The 26,599-nt window shown below is 43.1% G+C and overlaps 1 protein-coding gene across 1 annotated transcript in view; it reads left to right on the top strand.

Annotated features, from left to right (window-relative positions):
* The first annotated feature begins 7,798 nt into the window (after positions 1-7,798).
* Positions 7,799-26,599, top strand: part of LOC124722780 — a 177,741-nt gene continuing 158,940 nt past the window's right edge. Inside the window, exons 1-2 of the mRNA XM_047247915.1 lie at positions 7,799-7,909; positions 8,103-8,196. Coding sequence (XP_047103871.1) covers positions 7,799-7,909; positions 8,103-8,196 — 205 coding nt within the window. The remainder of the gene's footprint in view (positions 7,910-8,102; positions 8,197-26,599) is intronic.

The raw sequence follows: 26,599 nt of genomic DNA on the forward strand, positions 1-26,599 counted from the left end.
TCCAACTGAGGCGCCAGGTGGAAATGGCATGGCAAGCCGTTCCACAGGACTACATCCAGCATCTCTACGATCGTCTCCATGGGAGAATAGCAGCCTGCATTGCTGCGAAAGGTGGATATACACTGTACTAGTGCCGACATTGCGCATGTTCTATTGCCTGTGTCTATGTGCCTGTGGTTCTGTCAGTGTGATCATGTGATGTATCTGACCCCAGGAATGTGTCAATAAAGTTTCCCCTTCCTGGGACAATGAATTCACGGTGTTCTTATTTCAATTTCCAGGAGTGTATGTGCTACTACACATAGTGTTGTTGCAGGTGGTTCTAATAATTGAAGAGTTGCTGTCTGATCTTATAAATCGGTATTGGCTGTTAGGCCAAAAAGTAAGTTGTCTAACAAAGAGTGAAGTAAGAGACAAAACAATCTTTCGGGATTTTGTTTGAGCGGATGCCTCGATACACTTAGTCAGGCTGCTTTTGCAGTTTCCATCGATACAGACAGTCGTTTTTCTCTCTTCACTGTCTCCACGAGACAACTAATGCATCGGTGAGCCGTACCGACTCGAGAACGGTAGATTAAACACTTAACACACGGGTTTGGCCGGAGCTCCAACCAAGGCTGAATACCTCACTCGATGGCGGCGTAACTTTGTTCGATAGGACTGAGGTCTTATGAAATGGATCGCGATCCAAGCGTCCTAATACCAGTGGCGTTTTCCGTGCATCATTATCACAGTTTAAGAGACAGTTGGGTGCATTGTCGTGTTAATGTACAATTGTGGTTTAATAAATAATGCACCACAAATTTTTATCAGAACATACTTGAATAAGAGTTAGAATTTGATGCTAATATCGATCAACATTTCTTTTACATGAACTATTTTTCTACATATTATTGCCTCTATCACGTTCTATGGCCTTACGCCAGCATTGTGAGAGAGCATGTATTTCCTGTTGGCAAAAGCTGTTGCCCTGTGCTCGTAGCCTTGTTTTCACTGCATGAATTACGACCTCACCAACTTCAAAGAGTGTCCCATGTAACGAATCCCTAAGTGGCCCAAACAAATGGAAGTCCGAGGGCGCCTCTAGACTATAGGGAGGATGAGGCCGTGTGTTTCCTGGTTATGAGACTGGTGTACGATCGTGTATCGTCATGTTGGAGCAAGATTTCATTTGGATTTTTGTCATACCAGACACGTTTTAAACGTTTCTTGAACTTTTCAGAGTATTTGCATATGCTTCTGGATTAATTGTTGACCTTTTGGCAATATATCCACGAAAATTACGCCTTGACTATCCTAGAAGACTGCCATCTTGAGTTTTCCAGCGGAGGGAACTGCTTTGAAATTCTTCTTTTTTTTGTAATTACGAGTGGTGCCACTTCATTCTGTGCCTTTGATACTGGCAGAGAATAGTACACCCAGGTTCGTCGATTCCTCAGGCTTCAAGAAGAATGTGATAATTACAGTTCTAAGGACGGCAGGTGTTGACAGGTGTGAATATTACTGAATTATCCGTTTAATAAGTCGTGCTAGCAAATTGACACGAATTATGTACAGAAGAATGGAAAAAAACTGGTAGAAGCCAACATAGCGGAAGACAGTTTGAAATTTTGAAGTTAGCGGAGATGAAATACAGGGAGCTGAAAGTTATTTACAACTTGTACAGAAACCAGACAGTTTGTGAAGAATACATCGGCCTTATGGGAAACAATGTTAGACAATGTGAGTTAAATAGTTGGCGAAATTCAAACAGCAAAATACTACGCACTAGTTGTAGATTGAACGGTAGAAACGGCACATTAAGGTCAGCTAGATGTTGTCGTAAGGTATTGTTTCGATGAAAGATTTCGCAAAATATTTTTTGTTTTGTTCCCATACACAGTCATACGGGCGAAGGTATCAGGAGAATTGAGTGGGCGTGATATATTTCGTGTGGCAGTTATTACAGTTGTTTGATAAACTACTAGCAGAGTTAAAAAAGCGTGAGGTGTTGCGAAGTAGTCTATCTTTTCAAATCTTTAGAAACAATATAGTGAAGCAAGAAACTAAAGAACTCTTAACGGAAACGTCAAAACTTTGTGTGTGTGTGTGTGTGTGTGTGTGTGTGTGTGTGTGTGTATTCCTAAGGGACCAAACTGCTTAGGTCATCGGTCCCTAGACTTACACACTACTTAAACTAACTTATGCTAGGAACAACACACACACCCATTCCCGAGGGAGGACTCGAACCTCTGGCGGGAGGGGCCGCGCAGTCCGTGACATGACGCCTTAAACCACGCGGTCACTCCGCGCGGCAAAACTTTTTGAAACATGCCGAGTTTATTTCAGTGATGAAAGTTTTGTTTCTGAAATGCTTGATTTCAGTGAATATTTTCCATCAAAGAAAAGGCCGCTAACATTGCACCAGTCGTATTATACTTATGAATTAATGTTTGAAAATGATCTTGGTGATGTTTTTCCATATTTAGTGAGTGCTTACCAATCGCGAATTGTGAAGCTGGGAGAGGATTCGCCAAATTAGCCCTTACCAAAAAGAAATTACGTGCAATAGTGAAAGGAGAATGCGTTTCCGCTCTTGCTTTATCAGTTGAACGTGAGGGTGACCAGTTCTCTTGACGTCCATGAAAGCTAGGAAAATAAATTTTTGAGGAACTCGTTTTTTTTATCAATTACATTTATATAATAGGCCACCTTTGTGTGTTTTCGATGCATTTGGAAAGTTCCAGTAGGTATAATATCATCTAATGCATGGCATTGCTCCTGTCGTAGAACCACGCGAATTCCTTCAACTGTCGTACTGTACTTAACAGAAATGTTTTAGGCCTACACGAAATCAGCGTGGGGCACACATTTTTTCTGGCCACGGGTCTCCTCATTGTTTAATCCGGCCATCGGTCCAAGACCTCAGTCAATGTCAGTTTGACTTTAGGAAAGGCAAATGCATTGAAGATGCTATCAATAGGGTATCCTAAACAAAACACACGTGTAATCATAAATACGCCATTTCACTATTAATCGACATCGGGAGCGCTTTAGCTAATCCACGGTGGACCATTATGTTAATGCGACACGAGAATTGCAGATACGTTCGCAGCTCGTGGTCTAGTGGCTAGCGTTGCTGGCTCTGAATCACGGGTTGCTGGGTTCGATTCCAGGCCGGGTCGGGGATTTCCTCCGCCCGGGGACTGGGTGTCTGAGTTGTCCTATAATTTCATCATCCTTCGGGAAAAGTGACATACTGGACTGTGAAAAGATGGGAATTGGTACGGGCGCTGATAACTGCGCAGTTGAGCGCCCACAAACCAAATATCATCATCAGTTGCAGGTACCACATAGTCTTTAGCACAGCTTCCCTGATTACTGTGGGCTAGACTTGTCGAATGGTCGGGTATTATACAAAAACTAAAGCGGTACATACAGGCATGCGGGCATGTTTTGTGGTTTTTCGTGATCGAATATCTCATTTACCAAATAGAAGAGTATGATAAAGCTTACTGGGTACTAGCGCGTGCTTACGATGTACTGGCGGTGGTGTCTGGGAGTGTGTGCTAAATCGGTTCCTCCCCAGTATGGAGCGGTGGTGCTTGGATAATAAACTGATGGTAGCCACGCAGGAAACTGCGTCCGTCCTAGTAAAAGGACAACTTGCATTGTGTAGTAATCCGACAGTTGAAGTTTGAATTATCTTAGACTTGAGATAAAAAACGTAATTTCAGACAACATTTTAACACAGTCACACACAAAGCATATAACATATGCACAAAATTGCCCACGTTTGCACTGCCAATTAAATGTTCTCGTTACATACTGTGCGAGAGTACCGCAATGCTATTTTCGCTGCCATCGCCGGATTCGCAGGAACGAACGCAAGACGCACGCACTGCGAAGCGGCCAGAGAGCTGTGCTTCTCACAGGAGCTTTCTACTGGGGGACATGCAAAAGTCCAAGACATAACTGTGCAAAGAATAACTGACAGGACCCAACCTCTAACATGGAAGTTGACTGGTAGGACGATTGGGAAAATAGAGAACCGAGCTAAAGGTAACACCAGCTGTATCCTAACATTCTCGAAAGACTAGTTGTTTCAAATCTAATCGAGGCGTGGTACACACTCATTTCCTGTTGGCTGTAAAGGTTTAACGAAACAAACTGTGTGTCAATGTGGGGATACTAAAACACCTGACCACATCATTCTTAAGTGAGATAACATAACTAAATTAGAAAACCAATTCAGACGGCCGTTTCCCTGTTGTATTGTTCGTTTCGGAAGCTGGTTGGATGCAGCTCTCCACACTAGTCGATCCTTCAAGCCCCTTCGTATTTGCATAGCTATTGTATACGAGCATTGATCTCCCCCCCACAACCCCTTCCGTTACCAAATTGACAACTACTTAATATCTGGGATGTATCCTACCGACCGATCTGTTTTTGTTGCCAAGTTACGCCATAAATTTCGTTGTTCATCAAGTCCATTCACTACCTCCTCGTTAGTTATTCGGTCCACCCACCTAATTTTTAACAATCTTATGTAGCATCACATTTCAAAAGCGTATATTCTTTTCTTGTCTGAACTGCTTATCGTGAACGTTGTACTTCGATACAGGACTGCACTTTGTACAAATAGCTTCAGAAAAGATTTCCTAACACTTAAATTTATATTCGACGTTAATAAATTTTTCTTTTTAGAAACGCTTTTCTTGCTGTTGGCAGTCTTCGACCTATCAGTTCATTTACTGCCCAAATAACTAAACTCATCTACTGATCTTAGTATCTCATTTCCTAATCTATCAGCATCACCCGGTTTAATTCGATTACATTCAATTACCCTTGTTTTACTTTTGTTGATGTTCATCTTATGACCTCATTTCAAGACACTATACATTCTTGCAAGTCGTTTGCCGTCTCCGGGACGATAACGATGTCATCGGCAAACTGCAAAGCTTTTATTTCTTTTGCCTTAAGTTTAGTTCCATGTGCAAATATCTTCTTGGTTTTCCTCACTGTTGGCTCAATATACAGATAGAATATTGTCGGGCAGAAGCTACAGCCTTGTCTCACTCCCTACTCAACTACTGCTTCCTTTTCACACCCTATACTAATGAACAAGGAACCGCGTATGGTGGGCGGCAGTAAATGATGTCGCCAACAGAATCTCTCCGATATGAAAGACAGCTGTGCCAGGTTGCGACATATACGAGTCCCCCCCCCCCCCCTCCCTGCACAATCACTGTAATAGTGAAAGAGAGAATGCGATACTGATATAGTGAAGAAACGTGTGTAATTAATGTTGTAGAGGATGAGTATAGCAAGAACGTGGACGTGAGTGCTGCGTGGGGGAATGTGCATATGCAACAAACATTGCATTGAGTCCCACTCCAGCTCAACAAACACACTAGCGGCACGTAGAACGAACTGCAATCCCATGAAAGCACTATTGGGTCTCTCTGTGCGGTTAGATCCGCGAAGGCTAAAGCATCGACCCCGGTACCAAATGAAGGACTGCAGAAGTGCTGTGGGAATATCGACCAGAAGGTCACTTACTGTCCAGCACTTATTGGCGCGTAACCACACACATGTAACGCGCGCAGTGTTTAAGACATATTCAAGCGGTGTGACCATACATGTAGGAAGAGACGGGGCGCCATAAAACCGTCTCGAATCCGCACCTTAACTGTTGACATGCGCTGTAAAAGTTGTGATGGAAAGAGTAGAGGTGCAATATGCTGTCAATACGTGCATTTTGCCCATTCTGCGCTCGACTGCCGAGCAGTGTGATGTTTGACGACAATTCAGTCACGTGACATGTCGAAGTTTTCCATTCGCCGTGGCGATAGAAATTCTCTCTCCAGTGTAGCAGTTCTCTCTAATACATTTGCTCACGAGTGTCTTCCCAGCATAATGTCTTTGCGAATTACTGCTGGTACATCAAATATTTTTTTCTCTGAACGATGATGATGGAGATGATATGTATGGTAATTGATGGAGAGCGTACTTTTTGGAAGAGCTGAAGGTCTAAAGCAGTTATAATGACAAATTTGAGAGTTTGTTAGCTGGAGGTGTGCGCAAGACTGTGGTACCATAGTGGACTTGTGCTCGTGGATCATAGCTTTTTCGTAACAGGTTACGCTGCCGTCAGTCTATGGTTGATCTTTTATTTTAGATATATTTTTAGATTCAAAAATATATAATTTTAGATAATTACGACACCCCAAAAACAAGATGAGGCGCATAGCACAAATGTATGTACTAAGAGCTGTCCTGTCAACATGGCGATGTACAAGGCATACCGGTAGTAGTAGTAGTAGCAGTCGTCGGGCTCCAAGTCTGCGGTTTAGAATGTCCCACGAAAGTTGAATCGGACCTATTTCGTGGAATGTAGATGTGGCTAAAGAAATTAATGATCGCATGTCACAAGGTAGGGCAATTTCATTTTAATTTACAATCCGGTGCACTTATCATCACAATAATCAGGAACGTGAGGGAGGATATATACAGCTTTTGTTTGGCGACTATGGAAGCTTTCATTCTGCGTATATTGGCGTTTTAATTATTGCCTTTCTGAAACGCAGATTCTAAACCAGCCCTATGTTCGTCTATGATGATGTGTTGTGTTAGCTTGAAGATTGTTTCATGCTGATCTCACTAGTCTGTTCTGTGCAAATCTCTTCTCTGCATCATTACTCCAACCTATATGCTCTTGAATGTTTTCATTGTAGTCAAAACTTGGTCTACCTCTGTAATGTTTGCCCCCATCCCCACCCCAACTTCCGTTCGTTACCAAACTGACGATTCCTCGATGCTTCAGAATGCGTGCAGTCAACTGATCCCTTCTTTTAATAATGACGCACCATCGGTTTCTTTTCTCCCCGATTCCATTCATTGCCTCTTCATTATTCAATGTAACCTTCCTGTCATTACGATTTTTCTGTAACGCCAGGTTTCAATAGCTTTTATTGTGTCCTTGGTCACATTTCACTTCCTGTACCATTTCACACGCTGGCTGATCAGCGTGCCAAAACAACAATCATTAATCTTTGTAAACAAAGGAAACTCCAGCATTGGACTTATAAATTTGAAACCGTTTTTTACTATTGTATATCGATTTCAATCACAGAGTGATCATCCTGTGTGCAAGACTTCAGTCCAATGTACAATCGTGCACAAAATATAGCTTCAAACAAAGGTGTTCATAGTGAAGAACATGCCAAATAGCAGGTAAGATTAAAACTCTAACCTGCTAGTCGGCATGTTCTTCGCTATGAACACCTATATCCGAAGCTATATTTTGTGCATGATTATATGAGTCCACTGGACTTAGTCTTGAACAGAAGATGATAGCTCTGTGATTGAAATTGAAATCCAATAGTAACAAAAAAAAATCAAATTTATACGACCAACGCTGGAGTTTTCCCTTGTTCGTAATGCTCGTTGTGTCGTCATGGTACACAAATTTTAAATGGAATCCAAATTCAATCATTAATCCGGCTAGCTAGTTCGAGCCGGTCGCGGGCCATCTTCCCTACCTGGTTAGCTATCGCGCTGCCACGTTAAGTAATACACAATATATCCGGGAAGTGCGTCAGCGTCGGAGGTGTCGGTAGTAAAGTAGTGGAAGAACGTACCTGCTTACACAGTAGTTTTTTCGTAGCTTTGCACGAGCTCCGTATTTATACCTTCGAATAAAATTTCGCGGTTTTATTAGTGGCAAAATGTGAGTTTCGCCGTGTTCTCGAAACTGGCGGTGATAGCGGCGCCGTGTCCGGGCCAGATGGTGTCGTGGAGCAGATAAAGGCGACGTATGGCGTGTGGCAGGTGTTCTCTCACGCTGGCGGAGCACCTGTCCGGGCTTCGCTGCCCGGCTGCGGCCGCAGCGCCGCTGTTCTTGCGCCGCTCGCCGGTGCTGAAATATGTAGGCGGTGTCGCCGTTTAATTGTTTTCTGCGCCGTAGGTTCTTGTGCGACCAGGTGCACTGTGGCTGGCTGCGCCCGCTGCTTACCAATGAGTCTTGACGGATGGGGTCAGGTTTGGCCCCAGCTGTAGCCTTTTCTATAATAGGTCGGGCGGCGCGGCTCAGCGACTAATTTGGTGTTGTCGCGTTGCAGGAAGAGGCAATGTCACCGCGGTCGGACGGTGGCGGCCAGGACAGCGCAGACTCCAGCGGCAACGAGTCCCCCGGACACGACGATGCTGCGCGGGGTAAGTTCCACCCTCTGCCTTCTGCTAGCACGCTCCTTTCCACTAATTCCGTTCGTCCTCTCGCTTTCCCACTTCGAAGACGCCTCCTCCAGGGAGTCGATAGTGTTAGTGCTGGTTTTCGATTCCGCTGTCAGATTCGATAAAATGCTTCTGGATGTATAGTGCAGTAGTGGTGGTGGGTTCGTCTTCAGTTCGAAGAATTCTTTGACGCAGCTCTCTACGCTAATCTGTCCTGTGCAAAACTCGTCTTAACTACAGAAACTGATTTGAGTTTGACCGCGCTTACGGTGTTAGAGATTTGGTTTCTCTCCCCGGCCAGAGTCCACTGCCGTGGATATCACTGTTTGGATGACACGGGTCGTTGTCGAACATCGTCCGGCTTCTTTCCGATGTGTAGATTAACTTTTGCGCCGTGTCTTTTGCCCTTAATAACTTCGTAATTACAAATAAAGTATTACAGTCACCATTTCCAAAAGCTTTATTTAAATTTACAGATGCTATAAATTTAGGTTTATATTTCTTCGAGGTATCTTTTAAAATACGTCAGTATCGCCTCGCGTGTTCTAGATTTCTCCGGAACCCAAACTGACCTCCCAGGTCGGCTTTTGTCAACCGTGGCATTCTTCTGTAGATCGTAGTGTAGAATAATATCCCATGTTTCGATAGCTGTGGTCGAAATGGTTCAATTAGTTTCGAATGGTATCGTGGTCAGATACTAAGAACTTCTGTAAAGTTACTACGGAAGTCGCACACTTCAAAGTAAAACAGCTTCCTGGATCAGTAATAATGTTCACTCTCTGAAAAATGTCCGTATTTAGCCACAACCAGAAAACCCGCCACCACCCTCGCTAACATAAACCGACCGACTTGACGCAACGGCTAACAGTCTGGACCCGTGTTCGAGGTGAACGAAAATCGAATCATTGCCTGGCCATTCTGATTAATGATTTCCTTGCATTCCCTATGTCACTTGGTGACGAGTGACAGTATAGTTCTTTAAACACCACCCTAGCCCGCTTAATTCCTTGTCTATGTCCATTCAGAGAATGTAGTCCTCTCTATGGCTCAGGTTACACTGGAAAAGAACTTTGTCAAATACCTTCTACGAAAGACGTTTTATAAAATCTTTTAAAGGTGTGCTGGAGTACTTTTATTATATCTTATAAATGTTAAAGCATGGTCCCAGCTTTTATAAAAGATTTATCAAAGGTCTTTGCCAGTGCAGTACGAGCGTAACGAATTAGATCTCGACAGAAAATAACACACTAACTTTTCTCCCTTCTCCCTAAGTTAAAGCTTGATTTCACTGGAATGCTCTGTAAATTTTTTGAATGCTTGCTAAAGCTTAAATTTTATGATTAATTTTCAGAAGAAAGTATTGCTTTCAGGTAAGTAATTATTCCCAATGACACAGTTTTGTTTCAGTGGCGGTTTCCAGCAGATTTAGTTTTGGCGAATCTCGGATCTTTCAGGGTTATTTTGCCATCCAAAACTCGTGGAAATATGTCAAAATTTCGATATCACACCATCGCCGATTATTCTGGGGAATTTTGATTCAGTGGTTTAGTTTTATGTAGGTTTCATCAAACAGTTAGTAAAAAGTAAGTAGGAATTTGTAGATTTGTACAGGTGCTCGTACTACTTCTCTAACAGCACAGGTCTTTGGAATGCGGCGTAAGGGAGCAAAATTAGTTGTAGTTACTGTCTCACTTCGGCTTTAGTTTACGGATTCAAAATGGAGTAATAGGAGAAGCTTGCGCAACGCGAGGTCGGCGTGACTGCTAACCTGACTCTCAGTGCATTAGAACTGAGCGTTCTCTCGTCTTACGAATAGGAAATAGCGGCGATGTTTATGCGCGCAAATTGTGGGCGCGGAGCGCGGCCCACGTCGTAGGAAGGCAGCGTACTAGACAGAGAGATGAGTGGCCAGGCGCGCGCGTGGGCTCGCCGCTCCATGCTGCTTCCTGATTTGGCGTCGTACCGCTACCCAAATCGGGCCGCATGCAGGCGGGGGCGGTTCTAAACAAAGGTCACGGCCGGCCTCACCCTCTTGTGCAGGCTGGCAGGTCCGCAGGTCTCCGTAGTCGTCAGAGTACACTGCATCAGGAAGGACAGCAAATAATCAAGTTTTAATTCGAATGCGTGTAGAGTCTTGTACGAAGAATGGCTAGGTGGTTTGTGGGTACACGGGGCGCACAATGTACACAAAGTTGCCACCTATGGCGGCGACAGTGGCCCTCACCTACGTGGGGACAGAGTTCAGCTGAGTTTCGATGACAGATACGAGTACATCATCCAGGCTGCTTCAGCACTGTCCCATGGTTCATCAGTCGTGGTGGCTGGCGAGTGGTAGCGTGACACTGTTCTCTGTGCAACGCCCCCCCCCCCCTCTCTCTCTCTCTCTCTCTCTCTCTCTCTCTCTCTCTCTCTGTCTCTCTCGGGCGTCGCATTGGCCATTCGGATACTTTATTTGCTTGTCTGCCCTCTCGGGCGCTAGTCGTGCGGGACCGAATCCTGCCGCTGTAAAATTCCAGCACGTTCCGGTATATACTTCTCCTTCTTACACGGGGCATGTCGTCGTATTCTCACAAACAACCAATAAGCAAGTGCGATTTCCTAATGAGTAACACGCTGCGTATTCTTTAGCTATATACAGAACATGATGGTGTTGCGATGAGATGTTAATCATTTACATACCCAAGCATGAGGTACACTTCATGGCATTTTTACGTTTGTTGCGTGCTGCCACGGTGGTGTTGCAGTCTTCGTGGTCAGTAGAGTGTTTCAAACATACTAGCTGGAAAGGGCCTGTTGTTTCCCATTCATATTTTTGCAACTGTTCAAATACCAAGATGTACATCTGTAGCGTCTACACATTCTACGTCCGTACTATAAATAAACGTGCGTTACACATATTGTCACGTTCTGATTTGCAGACGGTCTTGTTTGAGGAACATTTTTTTCATGTTGATACTAAATGTTTTTCCTCCGCTGTACAGTTAATCGTAAGTGCAAACCAAAACGGCGTGTTTCTTGATTTCAAATGATTTTAAAAAGAATAGTAGTTTCATTTATGATAGACATCCTACACACGGTTCAAAATTGTTCACATGGTAGAAGACTTTAAACTGCGTAATTTGAGAATAGGAACAAATAATCGGAAATGAATATTTAGTGTTTTATTGACACGAACGACTTCCGCTTACAGCGGAAAACTTTTGCTCATAGCAACAGTACGTGTAGTTCAGCATAATCGTTCTTTTGTACGTTGTTGACGTCAGGGCTGTAATTGCTGGTCCACCAGTACTCTTCATTGTGTATTCTTCAAAGTGAGCATTTCACGGGCAACATGGCGGTACTTATTCATGAATCTCCTACTACATGATCCAGTACATGGCTCCACAAATTTGAATGTGCACGAAGTCAATATCCTTGGCCAACTGTATGGGACTTTAACTCCCCAAATTCTCAGTAGTTTCTGTACAGAACTATACATGTATTCGGCGTAGATTGACGCCTGTTGATGTTGCAGAAGTTTTCTCTACATTCGTTCGTCTTCCTGGGCACTACGTCCTCCTCCAGCATATATTAAATGCATGGATGTACGTTCCTTCGACAGCCAGACATGAAATGCGAGCACTAATAACTCCACCTGTCGCTTTGCCTCGTTAAAGCCGTCGTAAGAGGTTCGCTATTTCTCATCATTTGGCAACTTCATTTAATTTTTAACTTTTGTGCCGGATGACCGTGCGCTGTAAATATTGTCGCAGAAGAAGGTGGTGTAGTGGTTATGATACTAGACTGTTGCAAGGAGGGTCGTGAGTTCAAAACTCGCCTTAACTGTAAAATTTTAATTTCTATATTCGGTTCGAGTACATTCTAGAAGTATCCACAAATGTCAAGAATCATTGTACTGGAATGTTCTGTAACTTTATACAGGGTGGTCCATTGGTAGTGACGGGGCCAAATATCTCACGAAATAAGCATCAAACGAAAAAACTACAAAGAACGAAACTCGTCTAGCTTGAAGGGGGAAACCAGATGGCGCTATGGTTGGCCCGCTAGATAGCGCTGCCATAGGTCAAACGGATATCAACTGCGTTTTTTAAAAATAGGAACCCCCATTTTTTGTTACATATTCGTGTAGTGCGTAAAGAAATATGAATTTTTTAGTTGGACCACTTTTTTCGCTTGTGATGGATGGCGCTGTAATAGTCACAAACGTATAAGTACGTGGTATCACGTAACATTCCGCCAGTGCGGACGGTATTTGCTTCTTGATACATTACCCGTGTTAAAATGGACCGTTTACCAATGGCGGAAAAGGTCGATATCGTGTTGATGTATGGCTATTGTGATCAAAATGCCCAACGAGCGTGTGCTATGATGCTGCTCGGTAACCTGGACCGTTCGCCGGATAGTTACGTTATTTGAGGAAACAGGAAGTGTTCAGCCACATGTGAAACGTCAACCACGACCTACAACAAATGATGATGCTCAAGTAGGTGTTTTAGCTGCTGCCGCGGCTAATCCGCACATCAGTAGCAGACAAATTGCGCGAGAATCGGGAATCTCAAAAACGTCGGTGTTGAGAGTGCTACATCAATATCGATTGCACCAGTACCATATTATTATGCACCAGGAATTGCATGGCGACGACTTTGAACGTCGTGTACAGTTCTGCCACTGGGCACAAGAGAAATTACGGGACGATGACAGACATTGTGCACGCTTTCTATTTAGCGACGAAGCGTCATTCACCAACAGCGATAACGTAAACAGGCATAATATGCACTATTGGGCAACGGAAAATCCGCGATGGCTGCGACAAGTGGGACATCAGCGATCTTGGCGGGTTAATGTATGGTGCGGCTTTATGGGACGAAGGATAATTGACCCCCATTTTATCGATGGCAATCTAAATGGTGCAATGTATGCTGATTTCCTACGTAATATTCTACCGATGTTACCACAAAATGTTTCACTGCATGACAGAATGGCGATGTACTTCCAAGATGATGGGTGTCCCGCACATAGCTCGTGTGTAGTTAAGCGTTATTAAGTAGCATATTTCATGACAGGTGAATTGGTCGTCGAAGAACCATACTATGGCCCGCACGTTCACCGGATCTGACGTCCCCGGATTTCTTTCTGTGGGGGAAGTTGAAGGATATTTGCCATCGTGATCCACCGACAACGCCTGACAACATGCGTCAGCGCATTGTCAATGCATTTGCGAACGTTACGGAAGGCGAACTACTCGCTGTTGAGAGGAATGTCGTTACACTTATTGCCAAATGCATTGAGGTTGACGGACATCATTTTGAGGATTTATTGTATTAATGTGATATTTACAGGTAATCACGCTGAAACAGCATGCGTTCTCAGAAATGATAAGTTCAGAAAGGTACATGTATCACATTGGAACAACCGAAATAAAATGTTCAAACGTACCTACGTTCTGTATTTTAATTTAAAAAAGCTACTTGTTACCAAATGTTCGTCTACAATTGTGAGCCATATGTTTGTGTCTTTTATAGCGCCATCTATCACAAAGCGATAAAAGTGGTCCAACTAAAACATTACTGTTTCTTTACGTACTACACGAATATGTAATAAAAATGGGGGCTCCTCTTTAAAAGAACGTAGTTGATATCCGTTTGACCTATGGCAGCGCCATCTAGCGGGCCAACCATAGCACCACCTGGTTTCCCCCTTCAAGCTACACAAGTTTCGTACTTTGTAGTATTTTCGTTTGACGCTTATTTCGTGAGATATTTGATCGGGTCACGTTCAATGGACCACCCTGTATATACAGTATGTGTTCAGGCCGGAGGCAGTTCGCTCCGCACTCTTGTATGTGCAAGTGCTGAATAAATCTTCGTTAAGTGAAGTTAATGTTCGTCGTTCAGCTAATTACACCGTCTTCTGCGTGATATTATTCTGATGGAGGCGCTGGGTATTGGAACTTGTGATAGCGCACATTATGGACGACACAGTGGCTTCCATTAGGCCACGACAGAGTCGCCGTTTACGTGGCGACATAGCCAAGTTCGAGCCATGTTCAATAGATCACAATCTTTCGGAGACAGAAGAAGAGGACGTTACGCTCACAGCAACTGTGTGCCACCACATGAGACATCTTTCCGGGTTGTCTGGTGACGATGGCCAAGACCCAAACAAGTGGCTGAAGGTATATGAGCGTATAGCCATATTTAACAAATGGAATGACACCGTGTGCTTAGCTAATGTATTTTTCATACTTGGAGGGCACTGCCAAGCAATGGTATGAGAACAACGAGGAGAATTTCACAAGCTGGGGAGTATTCCAGGCGGAACTGCGTAAGTATTTCGGCGACACACGACGACAGAAGTGCAAGGCTGAAGATAAAGTGCAGGGCACAGCGTCCAGGGCAAACTACAACATCCTACTTCAAAACGTCTTGGAGCTGTGTAATACAGTGGATTCTAGAATGGAGTAGGAAGATACGGTTGCACATCTCATGAAGTGTGTTGCTGAGGACATCTATCAAGCATGAAGGAGTTAATATCATCCATTATGGAGTCGAGGTAGCAGTTGTTATACCGGTTACCACTGTTAGCATTCAACTGCGATTCTTATACATATATTTTAACAACGCGTTTCAAGAGACAATGCTCTCATCATCAGGTTGTAAAGTCTATTAAATAAGGCATTAAAGTTTAATATTGAGCCGTCATTTAACAAGAAGATCGCGAAAGAAGTAGTTGCCCTCACTAAAATGATAACAGAAATTGCCAAATTAAATAATAATGAAACCGGGCATGTCGGTCATAAGCTACATAAAATAGTAAAAAATGAACTAAATAAGCGAAATAGTGTTAATCATAAGACTAGAGCAGACCGACTAACTGTCGATTGTATAAATAAAAAACTTAATGAAGTGAAAGCTATTGCCACGAAAGCGGATAAGGGGAATACGGTCGTAATATTAAAAGAGGAGGAGTACGTTTCGAAGACCTTAGCGTTTTTTGTCGAAAATAGCATTACGGAAATTCCGAAAGACATAACAGCCAATTTCCAAATTAAACTAAAAAAGTTCTTAAACGCACACACTTCCTGCTGACAGAAGCCGAAAAAAGATGTGTTATCATGAATCCAACGGCCCCCAAATAAAGATCACAGTTGAAGATACATAACGATCGAACGAACCGGATGCAGATCTTTAACGGTCGAAATAGTCCAGCATATAAAATAACGAAATTGTTGAACCAAATTCTGAAAAAGACTTACGTGTATAAAAATAACTGTTCGGTGCGTGGTGGTATGACCATGATAGGTGAAATTAAAGATACACCAGTCACTGACACTTCCCGTTTGGTTTCGTTGGATGTTAAGAACTTATACTCCAGTGTTCCGGTTAACGAAACTATAGAAATCATTAAGAGAAATTTCCTTAAATACGGTAAAATTTCAACGCAAGAGACAATTTAATTTATTGAACTCCTACAACTCATTACAAGTTTTAATTATTTTACGTTTAATAACAAATTTTATATTCAGGACGATGGGTTAGCCATGGGGTCCAGTATTTCAGGAACTATGGCGGACATTTTTATCAACGACCTTGAAGACAAAGTTCTACATTCTGACGATAACATTATGGATAAAATTGTTTTTTACAAACGTTATGTTGACGACACTGTTACTTGTCGATGGTTCCCGTGAGGACATTGAGGAAATAGTAAAAAAGTTCAACGACGCACATAATAAAATAGAATTTACTGTGGAGTATGAAACTGACAATTGTTTACAGTTCCTGGACCTGAATATAAAAAAGCAGGGCAACAAACATGCGTTCTCCGTTTATAGAAAACAAACTACGACTGATGCCGTGATCCCGAATGATTCATGCCATCCGCAGGCTTATAAAGAAGCTGCTTTCCGTAGTCTCGTGCATAGGGCAGTCAATACACCTATGAGCGAAAAAGATAGGGAGACTGAAATTAATACCGTTAAGAGAATAGCGATGAATAACGGTTACAGAATAGATATGGTTAAAAAACTGTTACGGAAAAGTAATAAGCGCAAAAAGAAAAAACCTGATGGAGAGAAAGTGAAAATTATCACGATGCCATACTACGGAACAGTCTCACAAAAGATAGCAAATATTTTTAAGCCATACGATGTTAAAATAGCTTTTCAGACTAATAACCTAGTGAGGTATAGCCTTAAGCACGATATTGGCGAGAAGAGAAATAAGTTTGAAAGATCGGGCGTTTATAAGATTCAGTGCAGAACTTGTGACGCAAAATATATAGGGCAGACAGGAAGATCATTCACGATCCGGTATGAAGAACATAAAGATGCGTTCAGGTTAGGAAATTATGATAAATCAGCTGTTGCGAACCATATATATGAAACAGGCCATCCCCTTAATAGCATAGAAGACAACGTAGAAATATTGCATGTAGAAAAGAAAGAACTTGATTTACTAGAGGAATTCGAGATAGCTATCCAAGAAAAGAAACAAAGCAATATTCTAAATGCACAAGATAATTTTAAAGAAATGAGATTTTTTAGCGGGTTTTTAGAATTATTTTAGGGTAGTTATGCGACTCAAAACTTGTAGCATGTCACTGACGGAGATGCGAGAGGCTAATGATGGCAGACCAATGCAATAAGGAAATAAGGCGCCCAATAGCATAGCGTTACCGTCAAGCACACGGCTGTAACCACGCCACAACACCTAGGCACGTCAGTCCACAACAGCTCCCGAGCCGGCACAGTGCGACAGCGTATTTGGTAGCTATGGGACGGCCATCGACTTGTGTCAACAACTTCAATGCAAGACGAGGACCCACAGTCCAATATACTTTTAATTCTGTTTTACTCTATGGACTTCCCAACTATTTGTGATGGTATTCTGTCTTTTTAGTCCGTTTAATTTCATGACATAGACTTTACAACCTGATGATGAGAGCATTGTCTCTTGAAACGCGTTGTTAAAATATATGTATAAGAATCGCGGTTGAATGCTAACAGTGATAACCAGCCTGAAGGAGGTTTAGACAGCAGACGACTTCATACTATGGTGCCAGTATATCGAGACAATGCATCAAAAAATAATTACACGCATGAAGTTTGAACGGCTTCCAAACGTCGTATCGATGTCTGTGATGGAGGAAAGAACTGATTTCACAAGTGTCCTTCGTCAGATAGTGAGAGAGGAAGTTCAGAAGGCACTCTGATTGTGCGGCGAGCAAGAAACAGAGACGCTTCAAGAGGTCATAGGGGAGGAAGAGGAACAGACATTGAACCCAATCTCTCGTCCTTCATTTCCCTTAAAAACGGTGAAAAAGTCGAGACCCAGGGGAAGTTATTTTCCTACAATGCCGCATGAGGAACCTGTTTGGGCACCAAGGAAGACTGACGTCTGGAAGACCCAGGATGACCAACCAGTATGTTTCCACTGCGGACGACCGGGACATATGGTGTGCTAGTGTCGAGGAAGGCGGCGGATATTTGATGACGCCCGAGCCAGAAAACAGCACACCGATCTTAGCCGACGCCAACTCCGGGACGACGAAGATGAACAAGATGATGTGGGTGCAGAACGACGTAGGTAACCATCACCACAAGCTAGCCGCTGGAGAGGACGCTCCCCGACACGCCGATCGAGGTCTCCATCACAGTTTAGAAGCTCCATCTGATCACGTAGCCGCCGCAACCTGGAAAATTAAAGGGTGCGACCTTCCTTGGAGGATTGCCGACCAGCCCAAGCTTTTGTGGACTCTGGAGCATCATATTCAATCATTTCGGAATACCGTCGCCAGTTGCAGAAAACCGTATTCGTCGACAGCAAAACATCTCTGCTGAAGATGGCTAATGGGAAATATGTAAAACCTACAGGAAGATTTACCATTCGTGTGGGTATAAGTGGCCATACACAGCCCTTAGAATGCATCGTCTTACAAGAGTGTACTCATGACGTCATTCTTGGATGGGACTTTTTGAAAGCTTCTCAGGCAATTATAGATTGTGGTCGCTCGAAGATTGTCCAAGACGAGATGATATACTTAGGACAGGAAAATGCGCATCCGAGTGTGTGGAGACTGTGTGTGCTGGATGAAGTGATCATTCCTGCAGTCAGCACTAGAAAGGTAACTGTCACGTGTCATGCCATGCATCAACCCATGGATCTTGTAGTGGAATGTAATACAACCTTACCACTGAAGAATAACTTGGTCATCCCAGCCTCTGTCGTCTCGTTTAAGAACGGGTTCGGTGAACTGTGGATAATTAAGTGTCGCCGAAAACCGCAGATCCTTCCAAGACGCATGTGCGTAGCAAACTCTGAGCCGTTAATTGCCGAACAGCTGAGCGTCATAGAAACCTCCCATGCCGAGTCTCTGGGCGAAATTGGCGCTACCGCTACGAGACAAGATCTTCTAGCTCGACTATGACCAGATCTCACCAAGGAACAACAGAATTAACCACTTGCCATTCTTCAAGAGTTCTCTGAGTGCTTCACTCCACAGGTGAAGAGCAAGTCAGACAAATCGATGGTGAAGCACCGGTTTAGTACTGGAGACCATCAACCAATAAGCCAGAGAGCATACCGTGTGTCAGCGACGGAACGTCGAATAATTCGCGACGAGGTGGAGAAAATGATGAAGAACGACATCATTCAGCCTTCGCAGAGCCCATGGTCGTCACCAGTAGTTCTCGTCGGGAAGGAGGATGGCAGTTGACGCTTTTGTGTTGATTACAGGAAGCTTAAAATAGATAACTAAAAAGGACGAATTGACGATACACTAGATTGTCTGAAGGGGGCTAAGTTTTTCTCAACCGTGGACATGTACTCAGGATACTGGCAAATCGAAGTAGATGAGGCTGATCGTGAGAAAACTGCATTCATCACCTCTGAGGGGCTGTATGAGTTTAAGGTAATGCCGTTTGGTTTGTGTAATGCACCAGCAACTTTTGAACGGATGATGGATAATATTCGAAGGCACCTGAAGTGGACGATATGTCTTTGTTATTTGGTTGACATTATAGTGTTCTCAGAGACATTTGATGAACACGTAAAAACACTGAGGGCCATTGGTAAGTGTCTCCAATAAGGCGGACTGCAACTTAATCCATGAAAGTGTATCTTTGGAGCAAAAGAAATCAAAATACTTTGGACACCTTGTGTCAAACGAAGGTGTGCGGCCAGACCCAGAAAAGGTGAGATCTATAATGGAATTTTCTATTCCTAAAAGTATTAGAGAGGTGAGAAGCTTCCTCGGATTATGTTCTTATTACCGTCGTTTTATCAAAGACTTTTGTATAAAAGCCAGGCCACTCCAAGAGTTGTTAAAAGCCGATGCTAAATTTATCTGAGGTGGTGCTCAACAAGATTCTTTCGATGTGCTGCGAAAAGCTCTGACGACTGACCCTGTACTTGGTCTGTTTGATGAGAGAGCACCTACAGAACAACACACAGATGCCAGTGGGTATGGGATCGGTGCTGTTCTGGCGCAAGTTTCGGATGGAAAAGAGATTATAGCCCATCCTTCTAGGACAATGACAAAAGCCGAGAGAAACTACTCAACTACAGAAATAGGATGTCTTGCTGTGATCTGGGCCATGTGCAGATTTCGACAGTATCTCTATGGAAGGCCATTCACAATTGTTACAGACCATAATTCACATTGTTGGTTGACAGGTCTTAAGGATCCAACAGGACGACTCGCCAGGTGGGCACTACGTCTTCAAGAGTATGACATGACCATAGTGTACAAAGGTGGAAGAAGACACCAAGGTGCCAACTGTCTCTCAAGAAACCCTGTACAAGACCATCAAGACTTTGATGAAGATAGTGACTGTCTCGCTGCACTCCAGGATCTCTCTGCTGAGCAGAAGAAGGACGCCAAGATATCTCAAATTATGCTTGTCTTAAATCTGTGAGAGCATGTGAAAGGAAAATTTAAGGTAGTTAATGGATTACTTTGTAAGAAAAACTTTGATCCGTTTGGAAAGAGGTGGCTACCAGTGTTTCCTAAACACATGCGCTTAGATGTTCTACATAAATTCCATGACATACCTGAGGCCGGACATTTAGGATTTATTAAGACATACGATAGGATCCGCAAGAGATTTTTCTGGCCAGATTTATTTAGGAGTGTCCGTCACTATGTGTCGCACTAATTCCACCAGCCGAAACGCCTTTCCAGCGTGTTGGGATTGACCACCTCGGACGATTTCCAACGTCTGCTAGTGGCAATAGATGGATTATTGTTTGCCTTGATTATCTGACACGCTGTGCCATTACAAAAGCTGTGAAAACAGCCGAAGCATTCGAGGTAGCCAAATTCATCGTGGAAGACATTGTATTAAAACACGGTGCCTCAAGGTCGTTAATTACGGATCGAGGAAAAGTTTTTCAATCGAATCTTGACAGATAAACCATCGGTGCAACATTACTCGTCACATGACGACTGCCTACAATCCGCAAACTAACGGGCTTACTGAACGTCTTAATAAGACCTTGGTCGACATGCTATCAGTGTTCGTCAGTGTTGAGCAGAGCAACTGTTCGAGTATAATGACTTTTCTGGAGACTAGAAATCTACTCTGTAGGAATCAGCATGGGTTTCGAAAAAGACGGTCGTGTGAAACCCAGCTCGCGCTATTCGTCCACGAGACTCAGAGGGCCATTGACACGGGTTCACAGGTAGATGCTGTGTTTCTTGACTTCCGCAAGGCGTTCGATACAGTTCCCCACAGTCGTTTAATGAACAAAGTAAGAGCATATAGACTATCAGACCAATTGTGTGATTGGATTGAAGAGTTCCTAGATAACAGAACGCAGCATGTCATTCTCAATGGAGAGAAGTCTTCCGAAGTAAGAGTGATTTCAGGTGTGCCGCAGGGTAGTGTCATAGGACCGTTGCTATTCACAATATACATAAATGACCTTGTGGATGACATCGGAAGCTCACTGAGGCTTTTTGCAGATGATGCTGTGGTGTATCGAGAGGTTGTAACAATGGAAAATTGTACTGAAATGCAGGAGGATCTGCAGCGAATTGACGCATGGTGCAGGGAATGGCAATTGAATCTCAATGTAGACAAGTGTAATGTGCTGCTAATACATAGAAAGATAGATCCCTTATCATTTAGCTACAAAATAACAGGTCAGCAACTGGAAGCAGTTAATTCCATAAATTATCTGGGAGTACGCATTAGGAGTGATTTAAAATGGAATGATCATATAAAGTTGATCGTCGGTAAAGCAGATGCCAGACTGAGATTCATTGGAAGAATCCTAAGGAAATGCAATCCGAAAACAAAGGAAGTAGGCTACAGTACGCTTGTTCGCCCACTGCTTGAATACTGCTCAGCAGTGTGGGATCCGTACCAGATAGGGTTGATAGAAGAGATAGAGAAGATCCAACGGAGAGCAGCGCGCTTCGTTACAGGATCATTTAGTAATCGCGAAAGCGTTACGGAGATGATAGATAAACTCCAGTGGAAGACTCTGCGGGAGAGACGCTCAGTAGCTCGGTACGGGCTTTTGTTAACGTTTCGCGAACATACCTTCACCGAAGAGTCAAGCAGTATATTGCTCCCTCCTACGTATATCTCGCGAAGAGACCATGAGGATAAAATCAGAGAGATTAGAGCCCACACAGAAGCATACCGACAATCCTTCTTTCCACGAACGATACGAGACTGGAATAGAAGGGAGAACCGATAGAGGTACTCAGGGTACCCTCCGCCACACACCGTCAGGTGACTTGCGGAGTATGGATGTAAATGTAGATGTAGGTGCTACCTTTCGTGACGTTTGCCTACAACATCGCCAAACAAGACACCACAGGATATACGCCGTTTTTCCTGGTGCGTCGGTGTGAGGCGGCTACGACGTTGGACACTGTCTGCATTGCATAATGATGACATGGACGACGACTACATCTGCCAGGTGTTAACCAGAGTCGAGGAAGCTCGGCAGCTAGCTCGACTCCGCATGCTCAAGAGAATGATCGCTAAAGGTACGACGCGAGCCCAGCCTGGTGACCTCGTCTGGATCTTCACTCCAGTTCGTAATGTTGGTCTCTCTGAGAAGCTCCTCAGGCGTTACTGTGGACCTTATAAGGTTGTAAGACAGTTGTCTTTTGTTACTTATGAAGTTGAAGATTTCGACCCCGGCACAAGACGACGAAAGATCAGAGATACGGTCCACGTCCTTCGAATAAAGCCCTAAAAGGATCCTGCAACCCAGGGTAAATTCGAAGCTCCAGCGACAGGCAGCAAGGGGAAAGGTGACGAAGAGAGTAGCGGCGTAATTTCTCGTATCTTATTGTCGTGGCCCTTACGCGAAATCAATGTTGGCAGCAGTAGAATCGTTCTGCAGTCAGCTTCAGATGCCTGTTCTCTAAATTTTCTCTATAGTGATCCACGAAGTGAATTTCGCATTCCCTTCAGGGAATTCCATTTTGTTCCCGAAGCAACACTTGTGTGTCGTTCAAACCTACCGATGACAATTCTAGCAGCCCGCCTCGGAATTGCCTACATGTCTTCATTTAATCCGATCTGGTGCAGTTCCCAAACGCTCGAGCAGTACTCAAGAACAGGTCGAACTAACGTCATATATGCGACCTCCTTTACAGACGAATCACGTGTTCCCAAAATTCTCCCAGTAAACAGAAGTCCACCAGCGCCTTCCCTACCACAGTCCTCACACACTCGTGCCATTTCATATCGCTTTGCATCGTTACGCCCAGATATTTAAACGACTTGACTCTGTCAAGCAGGACACTACTAATGCCGTATACGAAGATTAGGAGTTTATTTTTCTTACTCATCAGCATTAACATCCACTTTTCTTCATTTAGAGCAAGCTTCGAATAATGACACCTGCTAAAAATGTTGTAAAGTCATCTTATATCATCATACAGTCGCTCAACGACGTCGTCTTCCCGTCCACCACAGCATCATCAGGTAGCAGCCGCAGATTGATGGCAATGTTGTCAGCCACCAGATTTATATATGTAGATAATGACAGCTGTCCAAAACATTTCTTTGGGGCTCTCCTGTCTGTACCCTTGTTTCTGATGTACACTCGCCGTCGAGGACAATGTACTGGGTTCTTCTATTTAAGAAGTCTTTGAGTCACTCGTATACCTGATAACTTATTCCGTATGTTAGTACCTTCGTTAACTGTCTGCAGTGGGGCACCGTGTCTAATGCTTTACAGAAATCTAGGTACATCTAATCCGCCTGTTGCCCTTCAACCGTAGTTCGCACTGTATGATGAGAGAAAAGGACAAGCTGAGTTTCGCACTAACGAGGCTTTCTAAAATAGTGCTGATTCGTCGACAGAAGCTTTGTAATGTCTCAAGAAAATTTATTATATTTGAACTTGAGAGAATATGTTCAGGAATTCTGCAGCAAGCCAATGTTATGGATATTGGCTTGCAATTTTGTGGGTACGTTCTTTTATCGTTCTTATGTACAGGACTCGCCTGTGCTTCTTTCCAGTCCCTTGGCACTTTGTGCCCGCGATAAATGCAAGCTAAGTAATAGGCTTTTGGCGCAGAGTACTCATTGTAAAATCGAATTAGGATTCCATCGGACCTAGCGACTCTTTTGTTTTCAACACTTTCAGCTGTTTCTCTACCCCAGGGATGCTTATTACTATGTCGTTCATAAGGGACTCAGTGGGATGGTGAAACGACGGTATGTTTGTACGTGTCTCCTGCGTGAACGATTTCTTAAATGCGAAATTTAAAATTTCGAACAATAAGATTTCCTGACGATGCAGTTCTACAGAGAAGTATCAACGTTCGACGATCTTACGGAAATTGTGGAACACTTGGACAAAATTTCCACTTGGCGCAATGGGGTGTACGTAGATAAATTGAGATAATGCTTCTAACATCGAGAAACAACTGCGTAGTATCTGATTACAAGATTACTGGTGAACATTTTGAGCACATCACATCGTGTAAGCATTACAGTAAGAGGCAGTATGAAATGGCACGTCCACACAAAATAGGTGTCGAGGAAGGCGACTAGAAGATTTAGATTTGTTGTAAATGTTGATGGATACCATGCAGTACAGCTGTATAGGCAGTCGCATACAACGCGATAGTGCGACCGATTCTGTAATATTGTTCAAGTGTTTGGAGTGGTTATCAAGGAGCCATGACAACAGACATGAAACTAATTCAGAGACGCACTGCTATCATCTTAAGAGAGTAGAGCAACCTGTACGATAATGTGATAGAAATTTTTCGAGGAATTTAAAAGGAAATATTGAGAATAAAGATGACGCAGTGCTCGAGTTATCCTGGTGGATAAATTTAAAAAACCTGCGTTTGAAGAATACTGTGCCACCGTTATGGTGCCATCATCGTATATCTCGAGTAAGGACCACGAGAGTTAGCGAGGAGAGGTTAGGGTGTGCACATATAGAGTTATTTGTCCCTCGCATAGTTCTCGAATGGAATAGGAGATAAAATCGAAAATATTGGTAAGATATATTCACCTCCATGCGCCGTACAGTGTTCGGTGACGGCTAGAACAGGGTAAGTGCCTTCACCCGATTTCCTAGGAACTTTGCTCAGTGGAAGACGAGTCAAAATAAGTGAACGAATGTCTCGGCTTATTCATATATACTCCACAGTTTCTGGGGAAAAAAGAGGATCAAAGTGTTACTTTACCACGCGACATCATCAGTCCAGTGGTTAGTGTTGCGGCTTCCGAAACATGATTGTTGTTTTTATTTATTTTGTTTTATTGTTTTCATTTATCTACCCATGTCCGTACAAGGTTACTAAACGAGTGTTTCTTATCAGATAAGGGGCGATATATTAATTGTAAAACAACCACTGGATTTCACAATAAGTGTCACACACTTATTATATATGTGTGTGTATGGTATGTTGAGGTGTTACGATCCTTTTTAATTCGAATACTCTGATATTTCATTCTCATATCAGTTCTTAAATTCTTATATTTTATTCATGAGTTATTCTTCAGGAAGATTTGGTGCTTTCTCTTGGATGGTGCCAACCGCAGAAACATTTGAAACACAGATATTCCGAACACCCCGAGTATCAAGGAAGGCAGGTTTGCCACATTGAAATGTCTTGGTATAAACCGCGCATGGAAAGAAACGTTAACATTGGTGAATATTTCGAATTTCGCGGCAAAGCAAGCAGAACGGACCACTTTTCCAAAAACTGCCGCTTATGAATCAAGATACATTACAGAAATTTCTACGAAAACAGTTTCAATAATTTTCTTATTTCTTAGTTCATTCATCTGACATACAATTGCTAGACGAATAACAACAAAGTTATGTCAATATACACGGAAAACACACACACGTGTTCGCTTATTTTGAAGCCTCTTCCACTGACAAGGGGTCCGTACGAACTTCCCCTCGCCGATTTGATTCATATCGACAGTATGTGCAGGGCACGGCTGTGACTTCAACATATGTAAACCTGAAGACGCAGTTCTCCCGAGTTTCCGACAAAATCGAGTTTAAAAATTTTACACGTATTTGCATATTTTGTATGGCCGTCAGTACTGAAGTGGTCCGCAGCCGAGCTCGTTAAGCGGTTAGCATCAGGAGCAAGAGTTCTGTGGATCGAATACCTCTCGCTACACTTTTTTTTATTCCCACGTAATTATGACTGTACAATTCGTCATTATTAAATGATTCATTTCTTAAATTCATAATCTTTATCCTGAAAAAAGGAGAGAGAATTTTCTTAATGAGACAAAAAAATGGGTACACATGATCTTTCAATCAAATCAGTACAGTCATTTTGTTTCTTATTTTATCTACATGTGTGGCATAGTATAACGTGTAACCTATGAATCACTCTACGAATTAGAATGATACTGATCATAGTAACATGAGAAATAATAATCATTGCGACATATAGCACTTGCAATGAACGGCGCGAAACTTTGCATGGTTTTATTCTCTCTCTCTCTCTCTCTCTCTCTCTCTCTCTCTCTCTCTCTCTCTCCAATGTGTGTATTCCAAAACAAACATGGATTGTATTCGTAAGCGGTGCTCGGTCATCACACAATTTCGTGGCGTGGCGTATATCTGTTCTTATAATTACGTAGAAACAAAGTATGGTTGCTAGTAAACAAGTGTTACAGGACTTTTGCTTTTCCTTATCTATACAAACGATTTGGTAGACAATCTGAGCAGCCGTCTTAGGTTGGTTGCAGATGACACTGTCGTTTTTTGACCAATAAAGCCATCAGAAGATCAAAGCAAATTGCAAAACGATTTAGAAAAGATATCTGTATGGTGCGAAAATTGGCAATTGACCCTAAATAAAGAAAAGTGAGGTCTTCCACAAGAGTGCGAAAAGGAATCCGTTAAATGTCGGTTACACGATA

This window comes from Schistocerca piceifrons, chromosome X (genome assembly GCF_021461385.2).
Source record: "Schistocerca piceifrons isolate TAMUIC-IGC-003096 chromosome X, iqSchPice1.1, whole genome shotgun sequence".
In the NCBI taxonomy this organism is placed as follows: domain Eukaryota; kingdom Metazoa; phylum Arthropoda; class Insecta; order Orthoptera; family Acrididae; genus Schistocerca; species Schistocerca piceifrons.